Source organism: Glandiceps talaboti, chromosome 9 (assembly GCF_964340395.1).
Source record: "Glandiceps talaboti chromosome 9, keGlaTala1.1, whole genome shotgun sequence".
NCBI classification, from domain to species: Eukaryota; Metazoa; Hemichordata; class Enteropneusta; family Spengelidae; genus Glandiceps; species Glandiceps talaboti.
In genome coordinates, this window is record NC_135557.1 from 9,736,144 (window position 1) to 9,753,455 (window position 17,312).

The following is a 17,312-nucleotide window of genomic DNA, read 5'->3' on the forward strand; positions in this document are numbered from 1 at the left end:
AGAAGAGATGAACTACAATGGTGTAACCCGTTAATTATGTTACAAGACAATCCGAGTATGCCTAACTTAATGACCCACTAATACAGAAATCGAACTGCAGGCAAACTAAGATATAGCGATACAATACAACTATGATTTTTGTTATATGAGGTAGATTAAAAAAATGTTGTGTGGTTCCTATAACACTCAATTTCAAAATAAAGTGGGTGTTTATTTTTCTTGTTTAATTTTCGAGGATCTGTTCAAATGCTCGATGTTATTGCTCCTTCTGTACGATCAAAGACATCAGACATAGTCTCCGGGCCTTTATTCATTCTTTTATTTGGAATAAGTATGTTTTATAAACAAACAAACAAACAAACAAACAAACAAACAAACAAACAATAACAACAACCTCACACAGCTATGTTATTTTGTGGTAAATAATAACCCGAATGAGTCATTGAGAAATAGTTGGAGGACCGCGTATAGCTCCTTGGGAGATAACTATGGGAGAACTACTACTGGCTGGGATATTAAAAAAAAGTGAGAGAGAGAGAGAGAGAGAGAGAGAGAGAGAGAGAGAGAGAGAGAGAGAGAGAGAGAGAGAGAGAGAGAGAGAGAGAGAGAGAGAGAGAGAGAGAGAGAGAGAGAGAGAGAGAGAGAGAGAGAGAGAGAGAGAGAGAGAGAGAGAGAGAGAGAGAGAGAGAGAGAGAGAGAGAGACCCAACTTATCTCGGTAATTAGAAAATATTTGCAAAGTTGCCTGAGATATTGTGATATTTAAAGACATCATTGACTCTGTGATTATGGAATACAACATATCACACGATGTCTTCGTATACGACCGAAGAAAGTTCTGTAAGAAAATGTAATTATTTGAAAGTATGTTGTCTAAAAAAAACATGATACCGGCCTGGGTTGAAAGTCTGTCTAAAAAAAAAAAAGATTTTGTCATTAGCCTGGGATGTGACCAGTTTCTCGCTATCCGTTAGAAGAGAGTGTAGGTCACGAACGCTGTAATTTGAAAGAAGTTCGAACAATTAGGTAACATCTAGCTAGCAGAGCTAGAGGGGCAGTAGGAACTATTGGGTACACTAGGTAGGAGTTAGTTTCTATTGCCCGGGAAGGCACTAAATCCTAGGATTGAGTGCCCGATCGCGAGTCACACTAGATCCATAGTTACCACACTATAGTCTATCGACAGTATTTACATGACAATCTAATCGGGTAACCCATGGCCAGTCGTGACAACTATTCATGGGTGGAAGCATATAACGTAAACACTATACCCACATGAATCACACCAACTTGCCCCACTTCAATGAGCTATCGATGACAGAATTGCCAGACGACTCACCTCATACGACTCGGAACGTGGTTCGATCGAGCCAAAGCCATGGTTTGGGTGTTATGACTTTGTTTACGCTAATAGTAGATTAAAACGAGTAGTCCTGGTTGACTTTACCGAACAACTTACTGACACAAGTACAAGTTGACCCATGAAACCGAAGCGGCCATCACTGGACTGCTTGTAATTCGGGAAATAACTTACCAATTGGCAATACCAGCATAAATATTAGACTACCCCATGGAATTGCAGTCAAAGCAAGGGCTGGTGTTAAAGCTCTTGTCGCTGGACGTAGCAATGTAATTCTCACCGATTCACAAGAATGTATGTACACTGAGAACGTAACGGGGATACACGACCACTTCTACCCGATGGCGAAGTATTTTTTTTTGTGATTGACTCAGTTGTGACCAGGTCAAAGTTTAAATGACGTCATTGCTTCATTGTATTTCAGGGTATGCGGATCACGCCATAGTAATGCATACATTCGAAATGACAATAGTTTTTTTGCTGACCTGACACATATACGCATGACGAGATGTAATGCTGTAGCTAACAAACAAATAATTTATGCACATGCGCATGAGTAATTAGTAATTCCATAAATAAAGCTGAATCACAAAAATTACGCAATTTATCACCACAATGTATAAAAAGAGTGTTGTCCACCGAAAACTTTCCAGTCAGCTACAATCACGGTTACCTTTGACAACTTTTCAATCTCGGTAAAGTGCCAAAGTGGGATTATACATTATAAGGACATTGCCAAGCCAACGCGTGAAATCGAAAAAAGGGTGATATTAATAAAATAATGACTCGCTTTCATTATTTTACGGTAGTGTTATCCATGATAGGTAAGTCTGTTTACAATAACGAAATAAGGTTCAATAACTTGATTTAGATTTTGTATCGTTTTTTTTTCAACGTGTCAACGTAAAAGTGCTTACTTATATATAATCGCAATGCTGACTAACTGAAGTTGCATATATTTGTTTGTTTGATCAAGGAAGTTAGCTTGTGTGTGTGTGTTTGTGTATGAGTCTTAGTCTGTGTCTGTCGGACTGTGTCTGTCTGTCTGTGTGTGTGTGTGTGTGTGTGTGTTAAATTCAGTTGCCATTCAAATTCCTACATGATATAGAATAACAAAGCATTTTCATTTTATCTATTGTAATGTGAAGCATCACAACGCAAACTGCAACTACACACAGGCGTAAACGGAACCTAGTAGGATAAAAAAAACAACGACAATGACCCGGTTGTAAACGGGATTACATCAGCCAGGAGTTCCGTCACCTGTACAGTTGATTATCGTATTTACTAACATTTCATTACAGACACTGTGGTGTGACAATTACTGATCAATCAATACCATCGATCTCTCGATACTGCCAAACAAGTATTCAATTTTTAAAATATAAATAAACACAAGTCGAAATAATTGACCAGTTGATAAGAACGTTTGACCGATTAAAACTACCGATATATCAATAGAACTATGATTAATATAAGTAATCGATTTATTGGCATAATTATTGAGCTATCAAAATCATCGATATATCAATATGTTATTTTAATTACTCAATAGCTAATCCAAAATAAAACATAACATATTGAAACAATATGAAAAAAAAAATCGCAAAGAACATTCCAGAATACAATGACTGTTAGTGCACATCACCGCTATATATAGCTTTGAATAGGACACAAACAAGTCGTTGAGTTGCATGGTGATTCTGTAATGTTGCCCCATTATTGTACACTTGTGTTGGGGTATTGTGAAACAGCTGAAAGCGCGCAAGGACGTCAGGTGATAAAAATAGCGGATTGTTTGATATAGTAAAACACACCCAATTCATGTATAATTGTTCAGTACATTATAATACCCAAACTCAAGCATGACATTTTAAGTTATTTTTAAAATGATTTTATATTTAAAAAAACAAACAAAATATTTCGTCGATTGTATTAGAGAATTTCGATACGTGTATGATATTGTGAAAATGATAGCACAGAAAATCATTAATATTCTATCATGCCAAACTTATCAGTGCGGTATATGAAACTATTAATTATACGTGTAACCCAGGTAAAATGAATAATTATTTCCAATAAATTGAACTTTATCTAATTTATAACACAAAAGTTGAAATATCATATGCCATGATATAGTTACAGTCATTGAAAATATGAAATATTGTCACCAGCATTGGTTGATGGTTGGAGGTTATATTATATTAATATATTTTGAGATAAATCATTCATACCTGTAGTGAGTGTATGCAGTACTATTATTAGAATAAACAATGAGTTAAGTAAACATAACATAACATATGAACATTTAAATATGTAAGTTTATAAATAGCGATGGGTATTCTGAAGTGTTAACATACTGAAGTGTTAACATAAAGTGTCATTATAAAGTGTTAACATTATAAAGTGTTAATATTATAAAGTGTTAATATTATGAAGTGTTAATATTATGAAGTATGTTCATTGATTTGAAGGCGTATCAGCAGTCCACGGAGACCAATTTAACACACACACGACATACTATACGGCATCAGGAAGTCCGTTAGCGAAACTTCAGTGTCCGTACTACCAGCCAAGTGAACGTTTCACACGAAGCACCCTGCAATGGGTACAACTAAATAATAAACCCTTCCCTGCTGACTCAACACATTTAGTAGAGAACGTCATTGGAAGTGTGCCGTACGTGGTCAACTATAGGTATTCTCTGCAAGGATTTGACTTGGTTATCGCTAATGTTACATCTACCGATAGAGGGCGATATTATTGTCAGTGGATATATCGATTGAGTGATAGTTATGATACGAAAAGATTTACAATGAAATTAGAGGTCGCTAACAATGAAGGTCAGTTGAATATTTAATTTCGAATAACGTTATATTTCTATACACAGTTTTTTTTTAAATCATTCATTCACTTATTCTTACATTCATTCATTCAGTCCTCGATCATTTATTCATTTACTCACTCACTCACTCATTCACTCACTCACTCACTCACTCACTCGCTCGCTCACTCACTCACTCACTCACTCACTCACTCACTCACTCACCCGCTCGATCTCTCACTCACTCACTCACTCACTCACTCACTCACTCACTCACTCACTCACTCACTAACACTCACTCATTTGTTCCTTCCTTCTTTCCTTCCTTTCTTCCTTCATTCATTCATTCATTCACCCATTCGTTATTTATCCATTTAGTTATTGTCGTTTGGTAAGGCATTCATTCATTTATTCATTCACTCACTCCCACATTTAGCCATTCATTCCAATATACTCATTTATTCATTCAGTGTCTATAGAAAGTTTTTTATTTTAACTTGTGTTTGAGTAGTTCGTATACTGGTATACTCTACTTCTTATTACAGATACCACTGTGGCATTGAAGTCCAACACAGCTGTACAAGACAAAACAACATCGCCTACATCGTCCGATCAAGAGGTCGTCATTGTTGTATACCAGTTTATCAAAACACAATGTTGTAACATTACAGTTGGTGGCGCTGTCATCTTGGTTGCGTTATTTGTATTATATCGTTGGTCATTTCGACCACGTGATATAGGGAAAACTAAGGCTACAGACAACTAATGTAGATGACCTATAGGTTTAATTTGATTGAACCGAAATACAAATAAAATAACGTTAACAAAGTAAAATATATTTTTTTCCGGTAATAGTGGATAGTAAGAAGGATTATATAAATGTACAACTTCTCATATTTGTTTCTACACTTTAGTAGCTACCTTAAAAATTTATATTGAAACATTTTAAAATCTATCCCCTTATTTAGACACTGTTTGTTAACATTATAAGAATTCAGCTGCCAGCCACGCGTTCCACCGTTATTAACGTGGCACATATTCAGTGTAACTTTCCCCAAAACGAACAAAATAGCTAAATAATCGAGACAGTGACATTATTTATGTTACTAAAAACTTCCAAATCATGTGATCATGTTATTTTATTAACGTATGTCGTGAGTTTTTGCCAAAATAGTACTATTTGTTATGCATGATCGACTGAACAAGTAATTACAATTAGAATAACAATAAGCATATTTCATTCTATTAGTATTAACATTGAACTTGAAAGTCAAAGATATGACACATTGTACTACTGTTGTATGTGTAGCTATGTATTTGACAAATGCATAATCCATTATTTACATAAAATTACATGACACCTTATACATTAAAATAAGTTATGTTACATTTTCTATTTTATGGATCTATCCACCTATTATGTAACTTATATGTATATATGTATGTGTGTGAGTGTATGTATGTGTGTATGTATGTATGTATGTATGTATGTATGTATGTATGTATGTATGTATGTATGTATGTATGTGTGTGTGTGTGTGTGAATGTGAATGTGTGTTTGAGTTTATGTGTGTATGAGAATGAGTGTGAGTGCGTGGGTGTACATGTGCATGTGTGTATGAGTGAGTGTATGTATGTGTGTACGTACGTACGTACGTACGTGTGTGTGTGTGTGTGTGTGTATCTGTGTTTGAGTGTGTTTGGGTGTGTGCATGTGTGTATGTGTGAGAGTGTTTATGTGAGTGTGTGTGTATATGTGTGTCAGTGAGTGAGTGTGTATGTGTTTTGTTCAATAACCTCTAAAAAACGTTAAAATGTTTCGCCGTGTAAAAATGCCAATTGTTATATTAACATAATGTAAATGTCTCCATGACCAAATGAAGACATACAACAATGTCACGGAAAAACATAGAATTTATCAATTGTATTAATATCATTTTCTCATTTCAGATATTATTTGTCAAAGTGTAGCTGCTTAAATTTATAATATTTATATTATTATCAAAATAAAGTTGCATCTAAATGTAAATAAAATCTAAAAGGGGTTAAAATGAATGTTCATTAATTTCTAAAAATGGTGTTTTTCTACCGTTGCATTATTCTGTCGTTACAATACAATTATGGAACTATCAAAAACATAATAACAAGAGTATATAGAGTCCGTTTCATGTTAGTGTTCACTGTTTCTGTTTGACACAGCCATGCGAAAATCAGTAAGAAATTCACATTCTACCCATGGTGATAGCAAGATTGAAAGAAAACATTTTCATGTGACAGTTTGTCTAAATGAAATAATACATATGCCACCATGCAGACATCAAATGCAGACACCAAAACATTTGCTCCTGCGTGTCAGCAGATAGTTGCAGTATTCTTAAATGGTTCATTTCCTTTACTACACAAACGTAACAAGAAATATCAATCTAGTCAACTTCAAGGGTAGAAGAAGCAGTTTCGTATTAGTTTGTTTCTGGTTGTATAAACAGAAATAACAAACACACATACTGGAAACGGACTGTAACCGATACTTTCTTTTCGGCAATGACAATAATAGATACTCGTGTATAAGCATCTCCGGCCCATCTTTTAAAAGATTATTAAGCTATTTTCTCCAAATATTTAGGAACTCAAGTCTTCAGTTATTTAGTATCGTTTTAATCATATCCTGGCATATGCTAAAATCTAAACCTTAGAGTATTGTCTAACCTTTGCAAAGGAAATTGCATGAAGTAAAATGAAAGACAAACAAACTTAGTCCAACCAGTGTTGTTTCTCGATAGTATATTTATTTTGAATTCCCATCAACAAAGTGTTATCGTCGATGTTGTTTTAGGCAATATCCATTACTCGTACTATATTATGCAAGTCCATATATATATATATATATATATATATATATATATATATATATATATATATATATATATATATGCATACTCATAAACAATTATACGCTTTGCGATACACGTAGCAATGAAGGAAAACCATACCATTGCATGACGTAGAAATGTGAAATAGTCAATTTCATAATACCGTACAGCTTTTCTGTTTGACAAAATCACACATAAACCAATAAATACCTGGACATGCTACACTTTCAGATAGCAAGGTTGAATGAGTTCAATGTCTTGCTAGACATTTTAGAGTGAAATGATCTACTACACATGCCACCCTACAGACATCAAATGGAGACCGCAAATGACATTTGTACGCACTCCTATCGGGTGTTTAGTATTAGGAAAAATATTGTTGGGCGCCAAGCCCGAATATCTGCATGAAGTTGTAATACATTTAGGCTGCTTATTTCATTATGTGTATAAAATATAGCAAAACATGTTATCTTGCTAGTGAGGTTTGGTATATGCAATGTCGTGTTGGTTGGTAAGGCGTTGTTTCAAACAGAACCTGAATAGTGTTGTGGAATTCATTATATTTATTAGTATCACTTTGGAAAATGTGTTTAGGTTTGAAGATTTGAAAATTTGAACAAGGGACCGTCGGAATTTGATTGAACTGAACAGAGATCTAAACTAAAAAATAGGAGCAAAGTACTTAACAGATTCATAAGTGCATCATAATTAAATTTGGTTCATTGCATTGTAAAAAAAAAACTGTTTGACATGTTTGCATTGTGTAAGACAAAACAGTTACACTATATGTGTATGGTTTGGTTTTGAGGTTTGGTTAGGATTGCATGATGGGTACGGTGCTTGTTACCGTTAACGTTAAAATGCCACGGGTTATAGTAGAGTTGGAAAGGCAACAACAGTTGAACGATAATGAATATAAAAAATGTGCAGGTAAGAGGATATAACTCAGCTAGTGTTAAGTTAGTGTTCACTGAGTGGCTCTGTTTGATACAACCACCCTGGAATAAATAAGAAATTGAATTGCTACATTTTTAAGATAGCAAGATAGTCTATAGGAAATTAACATCCACGCAGACGTCAAATATTAGCGCCCATGTGGCTGCGTCTATTTGCATGAAGTACATTGTTCATTAAACAATTAACAAGATATTGTAAGCTTACTAGCTCAAAGTTTTAGTATGCAGTTTTTAGTAGGCAGGAGAATTGTCCCATCTTGATATGCAGGTTAGGTTAGGTTAGATGTTTTTTTTAATAAAGAAGTGATTTGTTGTCAGAACAAATTAGTAAAATAAAACTATGTATGTCACTTGAAAATACATTGCAATTCGAAGTCATTTTATATGGTCAACAAAACGTCAGAGTAAATATAGTTAGGGTCAACGTTCGATTCATGAACACGGATAATTATTTAGATCGTTAACTGGTTATTAGAGATATAAACCCCGGTAATATGTTAATTTACTGCTGTAAGACAGTATATTGTGATAGAGTAAACCACCGAGATGACATATATGGTAAAATATGAATGTTTACAATCGAGGACTTGAGCTGAGGTTGGTCATCAAGTCGGAAAATGTCATTCTTTTTCTTATTCCGGCATAGACCTGGTTGAGTTAATTCTGTATGTATCTAGAACTAATAATGAATATTTTGTTCAAATTACTACAGAAATTTCCATTTTCAAATTTCCATTTGGGTTATTATGTTTCTAATTTAATTAATTAATACTACAAAACAATGATTATCGGAAATTGTCACTGTAATTATGCTGGAAGGTTATAGATTAGATAGATGATTAGAAAATTGATTTCTTTTGAGAACATGCAGCCTTATTAAATGTGATTATATTCAAGGGGACTTTTGATACGGGAGTAACAACCTCTAGGTTCCTAATTCCGTACATTTTAAATGTCAGTTAAAGTTTTTGTTATGTTCGCATTGTGGAATACTAAGATATGAAATTGGTTCTCTGGGGAGGGCCATATGTTAGAAAATGGGCTTAGGGGAGGATCACATTTTACTTTTACTAACTGTATTGTCTAACTTAGCATTATTTTATGATGTCTACATATATGCATAGTTGTATGCAAGCCCCATGCAATATAACCTGTAGGTGCACACTTAGTGACCTCTCAAAAATCAATATTATTTTGATTGTCTGCATTTTATTTTTCATTGTGGATAGATATGGATATGAGGTGTTATAAGCATGCTTCACTTTTACTGTAACGTCATTGTAATCATGGTAATGAACATCCCGAAGTTGCCTTAACTTGTGGCTTTATGCATACACTGCTTGCAAACGCCATGTAATAACTGGTAGATACAGACTTACTGATTCAAAAAATAATAACATTTTGAATGTTGACTATGTACTTTCATTGCCATAATTTATGCATATGAAAAGGGATACTTGTCGCTGAAGGTTTAAAGGGATTGATCCCACTGCTGCCACCACGATGAATTGAGGGAGACTTTCAAATCAAACATGTTCATTTTTTTACTATAGCTTCCTTGTAACCATGGTAATGATCAGTCCAATGTTGCCTTGTAGTATGGCTTAGGGTTAGATTTAGGTATCATAATATCAGACCATGTCACCAAATTGCTGCATATAGCGTGTCTTCACATAAATATACTATGGTGGTAGCAGTTCGGGAAATAATCAAAGCATTTAACACTTTCGTCATGGTGGCAGCGGTGGGATCAATTCATTTAAAACTTCAGTGACAAGTGTCCTTTTCCATATCTGATGACAGCATTTTAATCATATTTTTTTTTGAAATATTTTAACCAGGGGATGATCATATTAAAGAGAAAAAAAATTGAGGGAGAGTAAACTTTTGGCGTGACAGAATCGAGGGAGATTCACATTTTATGTAACAGCCCGGACCTGATTTCCGATTTCCCCTGCCCCCCCCCCCTCTTGTAATTATTGAAGGCTCCCTAAGCTTGCATTCAAATATATGGCCTAATTATCAAAAGTAATTATTATACAAATGGCTTATTACTATCGGGAACTATAACAAACATGTTCCCATTTTTACAATTAATTAATGCAACAAATTATATAAAACTTGAAGCCTACCTGCCCAAAATCCTTAATTTATGCAAATGATTCATTGAAGATAAAAGCTATGTCAACAAACTTCATAGAACAAGTGGTCATTATCACGGTTGACATAATATATACCAACTTATATAGAGATAACCACCCCTGGGGTCTTATTGACCTTGTGTTCCTTAGATTTCTAGTTAATACCCTGTAACGGCCCCCTGCCGGAAATTGCAAACAGAATAAATGTTTCTCAATAATTGGGCGTTTGTGACGTTTGTTATAAAAGACATACTGCAAATTAGTTTAGTGTTATTTCGAATACTTGAGCTGACAGTGTATCTGTTAAGTCACAATATTCAAGCGGTGTCCCTATATCGTGGGAATCAAGGTAAGCACTTTTGAAAACTACTAAATAATTATTTTTTTTAAATATCATTTGCTTCTCTTTGCCTTCGAAAAATCCTCCAATAGATTGTTGGAAATATTTCCATCCCATGTCTTGACATAAGAAAAAAACACAAGTAACGAAAAAAAACTATTCATGGGAACGGTTTCTAGAGTCCATTGCCAACATAAGACTACTCTAGTTCTCCTCAAACCACCATCAGTCGGTCACCGGCCGCTAGAACTTTTGACCAGATCGGTAGGACTAAGTATATTAGTTCACGTGTCCAGACTGGAAGGAGCATTGATAAGCATTCCGTCGATATATTGATTTTTTGTTGAGGAATAAAACTGTCCCTTTTCTATATTTTCTTTGTGGTATCGAATAAGTAAAGACTAACTTCTTCTTCTTGTCCTGCTTAATATTCTATTACTTCTTTCACTGAGTACAGACACGTTCTCCATGTTTCTACTCTATTTCACTGAGTACAGACACGTTCTCCATGTTTCTACTCTATTCCACCGAACACTATCTAATCGAAAAGAAAATCGCTAACCATTATGACTATTTCAAATACCATGATATCCGTTACACTGACACTTTAACTTGCGTATGTTGTTGTTGATGTTGCTGTTCTTGCTGCTGCTTTATTTATTATTTTGTGTTAGTTTATATATATATATATATATATATATATATATATATATATATATATATATATATATATATATATATATATATATATATATATATATAAAAGGTTGCTCTATCACCAATATTGTGGTCCTGTTGATTCTCTATGTGAGAGATTACATTTTTCGTTTGATTATAAAACTGCATTCGCAAAATGGATTTAAAACTAATCATTTAACGAGTTCTGGTCAAATTACTGTTCAGATCGCTTCTAAATATTATACTCTTACAATTTCTTTCTTACCAATATCTCAGAAAATGAAGAAAAACATCATTATTGGTGTATTGGTAGTTGCCCTCATAGCAACTTTGTTGATTGACAGCGCAGAAGGCGATCACAACTTTGGGCATAAGAAACGTCGTGAACCAGTCCAAGATAAACGGGCTATGCCATTGAGTCCTATCGGTGAGTTTAATTATACTATACTATGACAGGCGTGTCTTTAAAGTATATTTAATGTGAATCAAAAGAAATATATATAACCACACAGACTGTAAAATACATCGCCGAACGTCCTTATCATCATTGCCCTAACAACTGTTGGTACACTGTAGGATAGAGTGGTAGAAATTGAAGCAAAAGACTCCTACCTATCATTGTAAATGGACATCTCGTGTGCATATTAATAATTTATTCTGCAAATCTCCAATTTTTGAGGCCAAATATACACATTAACCAAACCTGTCTATTTTTGATGCAAGTGTTCATCAACTGAATCCGAGTGATGTAATTGGGTACAACAATACATATATATATATATATATATATATATATATATATATATATATATATATATATATATATATATATATATTTTTTTTTTTTTTTTTTTTTTTTTTTTTTTTTGGGGGGGGGGGGGGGCAGAACATCAGTCATACAGACCCATTTCAGGCGTTTGTAAAGGGATAGAAAGCGCATCCACAATGGCCGATGTTTCAATGCAATGACCACCAAAAAGCATCATAAAATGTAAACATACTCTTTCGTTCAGAAGTTAATAAACACTATCGTGACATTCCAAGCTACCGAAAATTGACCTTTTTTGCAACGCAGGATTGACCTTCTATAATAACTCAATTTTTTTTTCACACATGTCGGCATTTATGAAGTCATAAAAATTGTTATAAATTAATAAATTCATAACAATTATATACTTTAGATAAATGGGACTTGAAGATGAACGCCAAACGTGACCACCATGCTGGACATGCACGTCGCCATGTCAACGACAGAAAGAAAACTTAGACCTGCCTTGGCTAGTCCTGTCTTGGGTTTCTGACGTCCGAAAGACAAATCCATGCATGCACAATGAGGTCATTTCACATAATGTGTTGGAAAGAACATGGTTTCATCTTAAATTAAAGTTGATGATAAAATAAACGAATTAGCCATGTTTAAAAATTCAAAGTTGACTCTTCCTGAGTTTCTTACATTTTACCCCTTATTCCCCTTTATCATATTTCATTAATTACTATTTCTCAATCACACCCCCCCCCCTTCGTCATTTATCTTTCTCCCATCTATACATCACCCAATGAATTCTAAACAAGTCAGGTGTAAAACATACACTGCTACAAAACCCTAGATATCTGAGTTTTCAACTTCTGAATCACTAGAATACAACAACAAAGATGTCGACACCGTGTAAGACTGGTAACACTGAAAACGTCTCCAACTACTAACATTTAAGATTAACCAAAAACAGTGGATTTAACAGCAGAACGAAACCGACGTCATTTTTCTATGAAGACCAACCGTTCATACCGTAACATGCTTGTATGATCAACAAAGACTCCACAGTTTCCGACTTTTTTGCCTGCAAATGACGTAGTTTTCGTAGGTGATTAAAGATTTATGTGACATTTTTGACAAAAGTACGATATTAATTAGGAAAAATTGATTTGTTTGGAAAAATCACGGAAATTGCCGAAGTTGTTCATGTATATCATATAACGTCACAACCAAAAGGAATTTCAAATACGGTCGATTACATAACAAGCAATAGCGATTCCAGTGGAATTGACATTGACAACAATACATGCAGTACTAGTGATGACGAAGATGATGTGGTAGTGGGGAATGCTTGTATTGTACCATATATGTATGAACCACAACAACGACTACAACCAAACAACAATCCCCAGCTGCAGATGGTCGTTGACGATGTTATTGTCGACAGACTAAATAATACTGACTGGTAAGTTATGATAATAAAAAGTATATATTTTAAATTAGCAGATGAAGTCAACAATTTCGAAAGTAGTTGTCCCATTGAGATCATAACACCGTAAGAGTAGTACTATTTAGTGGGGTTATATCGACTCAGACTTACTGACTACACAGTGGGTGTACTTACGCTATCTGTATTTGAACCGCCATTCGTATATATATATATTACATGTGAACGTCTATGTAATATTGAAGGTCTGATCAGTTGTCAGTCTTTAAAGGATTTGTGAAATCATCATTACCAGAAAAAATCAGAACAGTTCTGGAACGGCCAAATAATTTATTGACGGTGAGCACTGAGCATACACTGCGTTCCAGGGAAGCAGGGCGAGGTCTACCGCTAGAGCACCCAGTACAGTTCCGCACGACGTGTGACTAAACACGCTCCGGAGAACACGCTAGAATACAGCCAGACGAACCTCTGGCTCTGTTCACACTCTCAGTCACATCCAACTGCTCTCAACCTTGCGAACAATGCATTAAATTTTGCATTTATAAATGACTGGTCTTCATTCACTGACAAGGAAACCACAGTCATACAATAAGGTCATGAATATGTCGAAAAGGAAGTGTACTGTACTATAGTACCGTAGTACGTATGAGCGTTTTTCATTTTGGTTATTCATCGGTGCGACGATATGGGCCGGTACGTTGACGTTATACTAGTATGTTCTTTGAAAGTGTAATTTATGTTTCTTATCTGGTGAAATAACTTTCAATTCAATTCAACATTAGGACTCGTAATCACAGCCAACAAAAGAAATGTCATCGTTGCCAGTGTCGTAATATCTAGTACACAAGGACGCAACATCTTATCATTCATGAATGTTTTGCGTGAGTTTGATTTGTGCAGTACTAAGACATCATTGAAAACGTTTGGAAACTTATCCACTGTATGTTGAAAAAAAGCAAGCTGATTAGAACTTCCAAATCTTTTGTGAGAAAATCAGTGTAGACTCAATCGTTGACGTCCCCCTACCACGCAACGTTCAGGCATGGTTTAAAAACAAAACATGGACGTCGCGATCGTGTTCCGGCAGTGACGCAATTTTCCGAAGACCCTCGAAGCAAAATGTTCATCGCAAATTTTAAAAAAATATATCAATTTTTCATTATTAATACTTTTAGTGATAATTATGTCATACAAATCTTTAATTACATATGGTAACTACTTCATTTGCAGGAAAAAAGTCGGAAACTTTGGAAACCTATTTACATACACTTTAAACTTGATACGATAATTGTTAATTGAACATCAAGTTTCCTTTTCTAAACCGTTTTTCGTGATATTCAATTTCCTACATAATAAAAACGACCTTTCTCTGCTTTTAATGAGAGAAAATTGTTTTACTGCCCTAATGACACAAACTATTGATCATTCAAATTATCAGCATCTGTATCATTATTATAAATTAATAATAAATATCAATTGATTGAATTCTCCTATATTGACCACTACACGAAAAGTCTAATTTACCCACCTTTACCCAACCTTTATCTTTCCTGTGACCCATCTAACCGCCACCTCTGGCCAGGGGAAGCACAAGACACAGTACCACAGTACCCCCCCCCCCCCGAGATCAACGTGGGTAAATGAAATCAAAGGTGGAATTTCGTTTCATAATCACCACATTTACACACCCTCAGCTCAAGCTTTAACCGGGTGGGAAGACATCGTCAAATAGGACTTTTCATATAGTGGACCCAAAAGGATTGTTACCCTATAGAGTATAGTAAACCCACAGACTGGTCTAGAATGGCATTCTTCTATAGACTGTTATTAGTTGAATATATAGTAAAACATTTAAATCGTGCCGTCAACTAGTTCACATGACGAAACCACAATTAGGTGTTGTCATGGAAATGCAACCTCACTCTAATTACGAACTTCATATTCTATTCAAATGTACGGTAATGTTTTACACATATTGTGTACGCTAATTTATTCAATGCAGCGGCCATTTACTGGAGCTAGTTTTCTGAGAGATTATAAGTTCTACATTCAGTCTAGTCAGACATATTTCTGTAGTAGTACACTTGTATTTATTGGTTTCTCATAAAATCATGAAGGAAATATTCTAAACAACTGAACATTAAGTCAAGTGCAGCAGAGATTGTTTACTGAAACAGTAGTTCGAAGTTGGGTGAGTTACAGCAGGGAAAAGTCTTGGCCAGCAGACATTGTAGAGCGATATGAAATGGCCCTGGAAACAAACGAAAGCCAAGGGGAAGAATAAACATACAGCGGTGTTTCTAGCTCCACTGAAGATGATGATGATGATGATGATGATGATGATGATGATGATGATGACGATGATAGTCACTAAGCAAAGTGACAGTGAGAGTAGTGAATAAAGCAATGCACAAAATGATACTGATGTTTCAGAGTTATTACAGGTTACTCGATCAGGGAGAGTGTGAGAGTGTGTAAGTACCACATGGAAACCACGATATAAATTATAAACAAAGTATAATATACCAGTAAGTTTGGTGATATTTGTGCATGCCAGAAATATGTGTCGTATAATCAAATTCAGTAAAGGGACAATATCTTGACGACATTTTTTTCAATACATTTGTTCTGTGTGTCAATTGCAGTTTCTTGTTCTCCTTATAACATGTTGAAAATACCTGTATTTGACTTGTCAACACAGCTTGTCTATGTGTAAAGTACACTGTTATTGTGGATAATTTAAGTCGAGACTAAAATTCACTTGACAAAAAATAAGAAACAGTTTGTACATATACAGGCTGTGTTTATAAACGTTTGCCAAACATAGTTTTGTTTCAATGTAAGTTATGGAGTAGAACAAAAAGCTAAAACTGTAGTTTATACACACAACAAAACATGCTGAAAAAAAATAAAAGTTACAGCTACTGTCTCTTTAATCTGCCCACATAACCTATATCCATATATTAGTAAATTTGTCATTTTGAGATAGGGAGGGTTATATTTTAGAATTTGGGATTGGGGTAGGGTCTTATTTTACAGGTCAGCCATACTCTACCCTCCCCCCCCCCGCCCGTCGTAATTACTGAAGTCTCCCTAATATACTTAAATACACTTTGATTTGACAATCAATTCGTATACTACCTGAATACACATAGATACACGTCGCTTCATGTCAGACTTAGGAATACGTTTCGCACATGACGCGTTGGCATAGTTCGTTTCCTTTAAAATACAAAGGATAGACTCAACGTACACCATGGATATATAATTAAGTATGTCAACGTATATGTAAGTATCCTAGTGATACGTTAGCATAGATATACTACACGTATATCAACGAGTTTGTCTTGTGGGAAGAGACAGAGCGATAGAGAGACAAACTGACATACAGACAGACAGACAGACACACAGACAGATAGACAGACAGACAGACAGACAGACAGACAGACAGACAGACGGAGGGAGGGAGAGAGGTAGGGAACTAGGGATAGAGAGGAGTCACATTGAGTGAGTGAGTGTGTGTGTGTGTGTGTGTGTGTGTGTGTGTGTGTGTGTGTGTGTGTGTGACATGCTCGTGTCTGATGTTTATTATTTTACATCCGGTTTCATTATAAGTTGTGGGTGTACAATATTACTGTGTTGTGTGATATTCATACAGTGACGACATATGGCTAGCTCAAACTTAACCAATATGTTTTAAGAGCAGCCTGCTTGGCACACACTACGCTAGTCTATCTGCTAGACCTCGGATGTTCTTCCGATAAAATACGACACACGCCCGAACATCGCTATCGAGGATGGAACATCCGAGGTCTAGCAAATGTCATCAGGATATAAATAACTGCCAATCAGAGAGAACCGTATTAGCGACAAGCACAAATAGAGGACAATAGCTAATTTTTCATGCATATTCATCTTAAGGAGGGGCTTGTAAAAATAA

General features: G+C 35.1%; 1 protein-coding gene and 1 long non-coding RNA gene across 2 annotated transcripts; both read left to right on the plus strand.

The window, feature by feature from the left end:
* The first annotated feature begins 1,981 nt into the window (after positions 1–1,981).
* On the plus strand, positions 1,982–5,489 carry LOC144440334 (uncharacterized). Its single transcript, XM_078129692.1, has 3 exons — positions 1,982–2,183; positions 3,834–4,202; positions 4,729–5,489. The coding sequence occupies exons 1-3, from the start codon at positions 2,141–2,143 to the stop codon at positions 4,947–4,949; spliced, it is 633 nt and encodes a 210-aa protein (XP_077985818.1). The 5' UTR covers positions 1,982–2,140; the 3' UTR covers positions 4,950–5,489.
* A 4,894-nt stretch (positions 5,490–10,383) lies between these two features.
* LOC144440409 (uncharacterized) lies at positions 10,384–12,597 on the plus strand. The gene is made up of 3 exons (XR_013481197.1): positions 10,384–10,499; positions 11,445–11,595; positions 12,350–12,597. It is a non-coding gene; the product is annotated as an uncharacterized LOC144440409 (long non-coding RNA).
* Positions 12,598–17,312: the final 4,715 nt, after the last annotated feature.

Bases quoted from the DNA above. Each gene is read 5' to 3' on its own strand.
- LOC144440334 (XM_078129692.1), top strand. From the start codon at position 2,141: ATGACTCGCTTTCATTATTTTACGGTAGTGTTATCCATGATAG. The intron at 2,184-3,833 runs GTAAGTCTGTTT...ATTGATTTGAAG, and splicing joins GGTAGTGTTATCCATGATAG to GCGTATCAGCAGTCCACGGA. The intron at 4,203-4,728 runs GTCAGTTGAATA...TTCTTATTACAG, and splicing joins AGAGGTCGCTAACAATGAAG to ATACCACTGTGGCATTGAAG.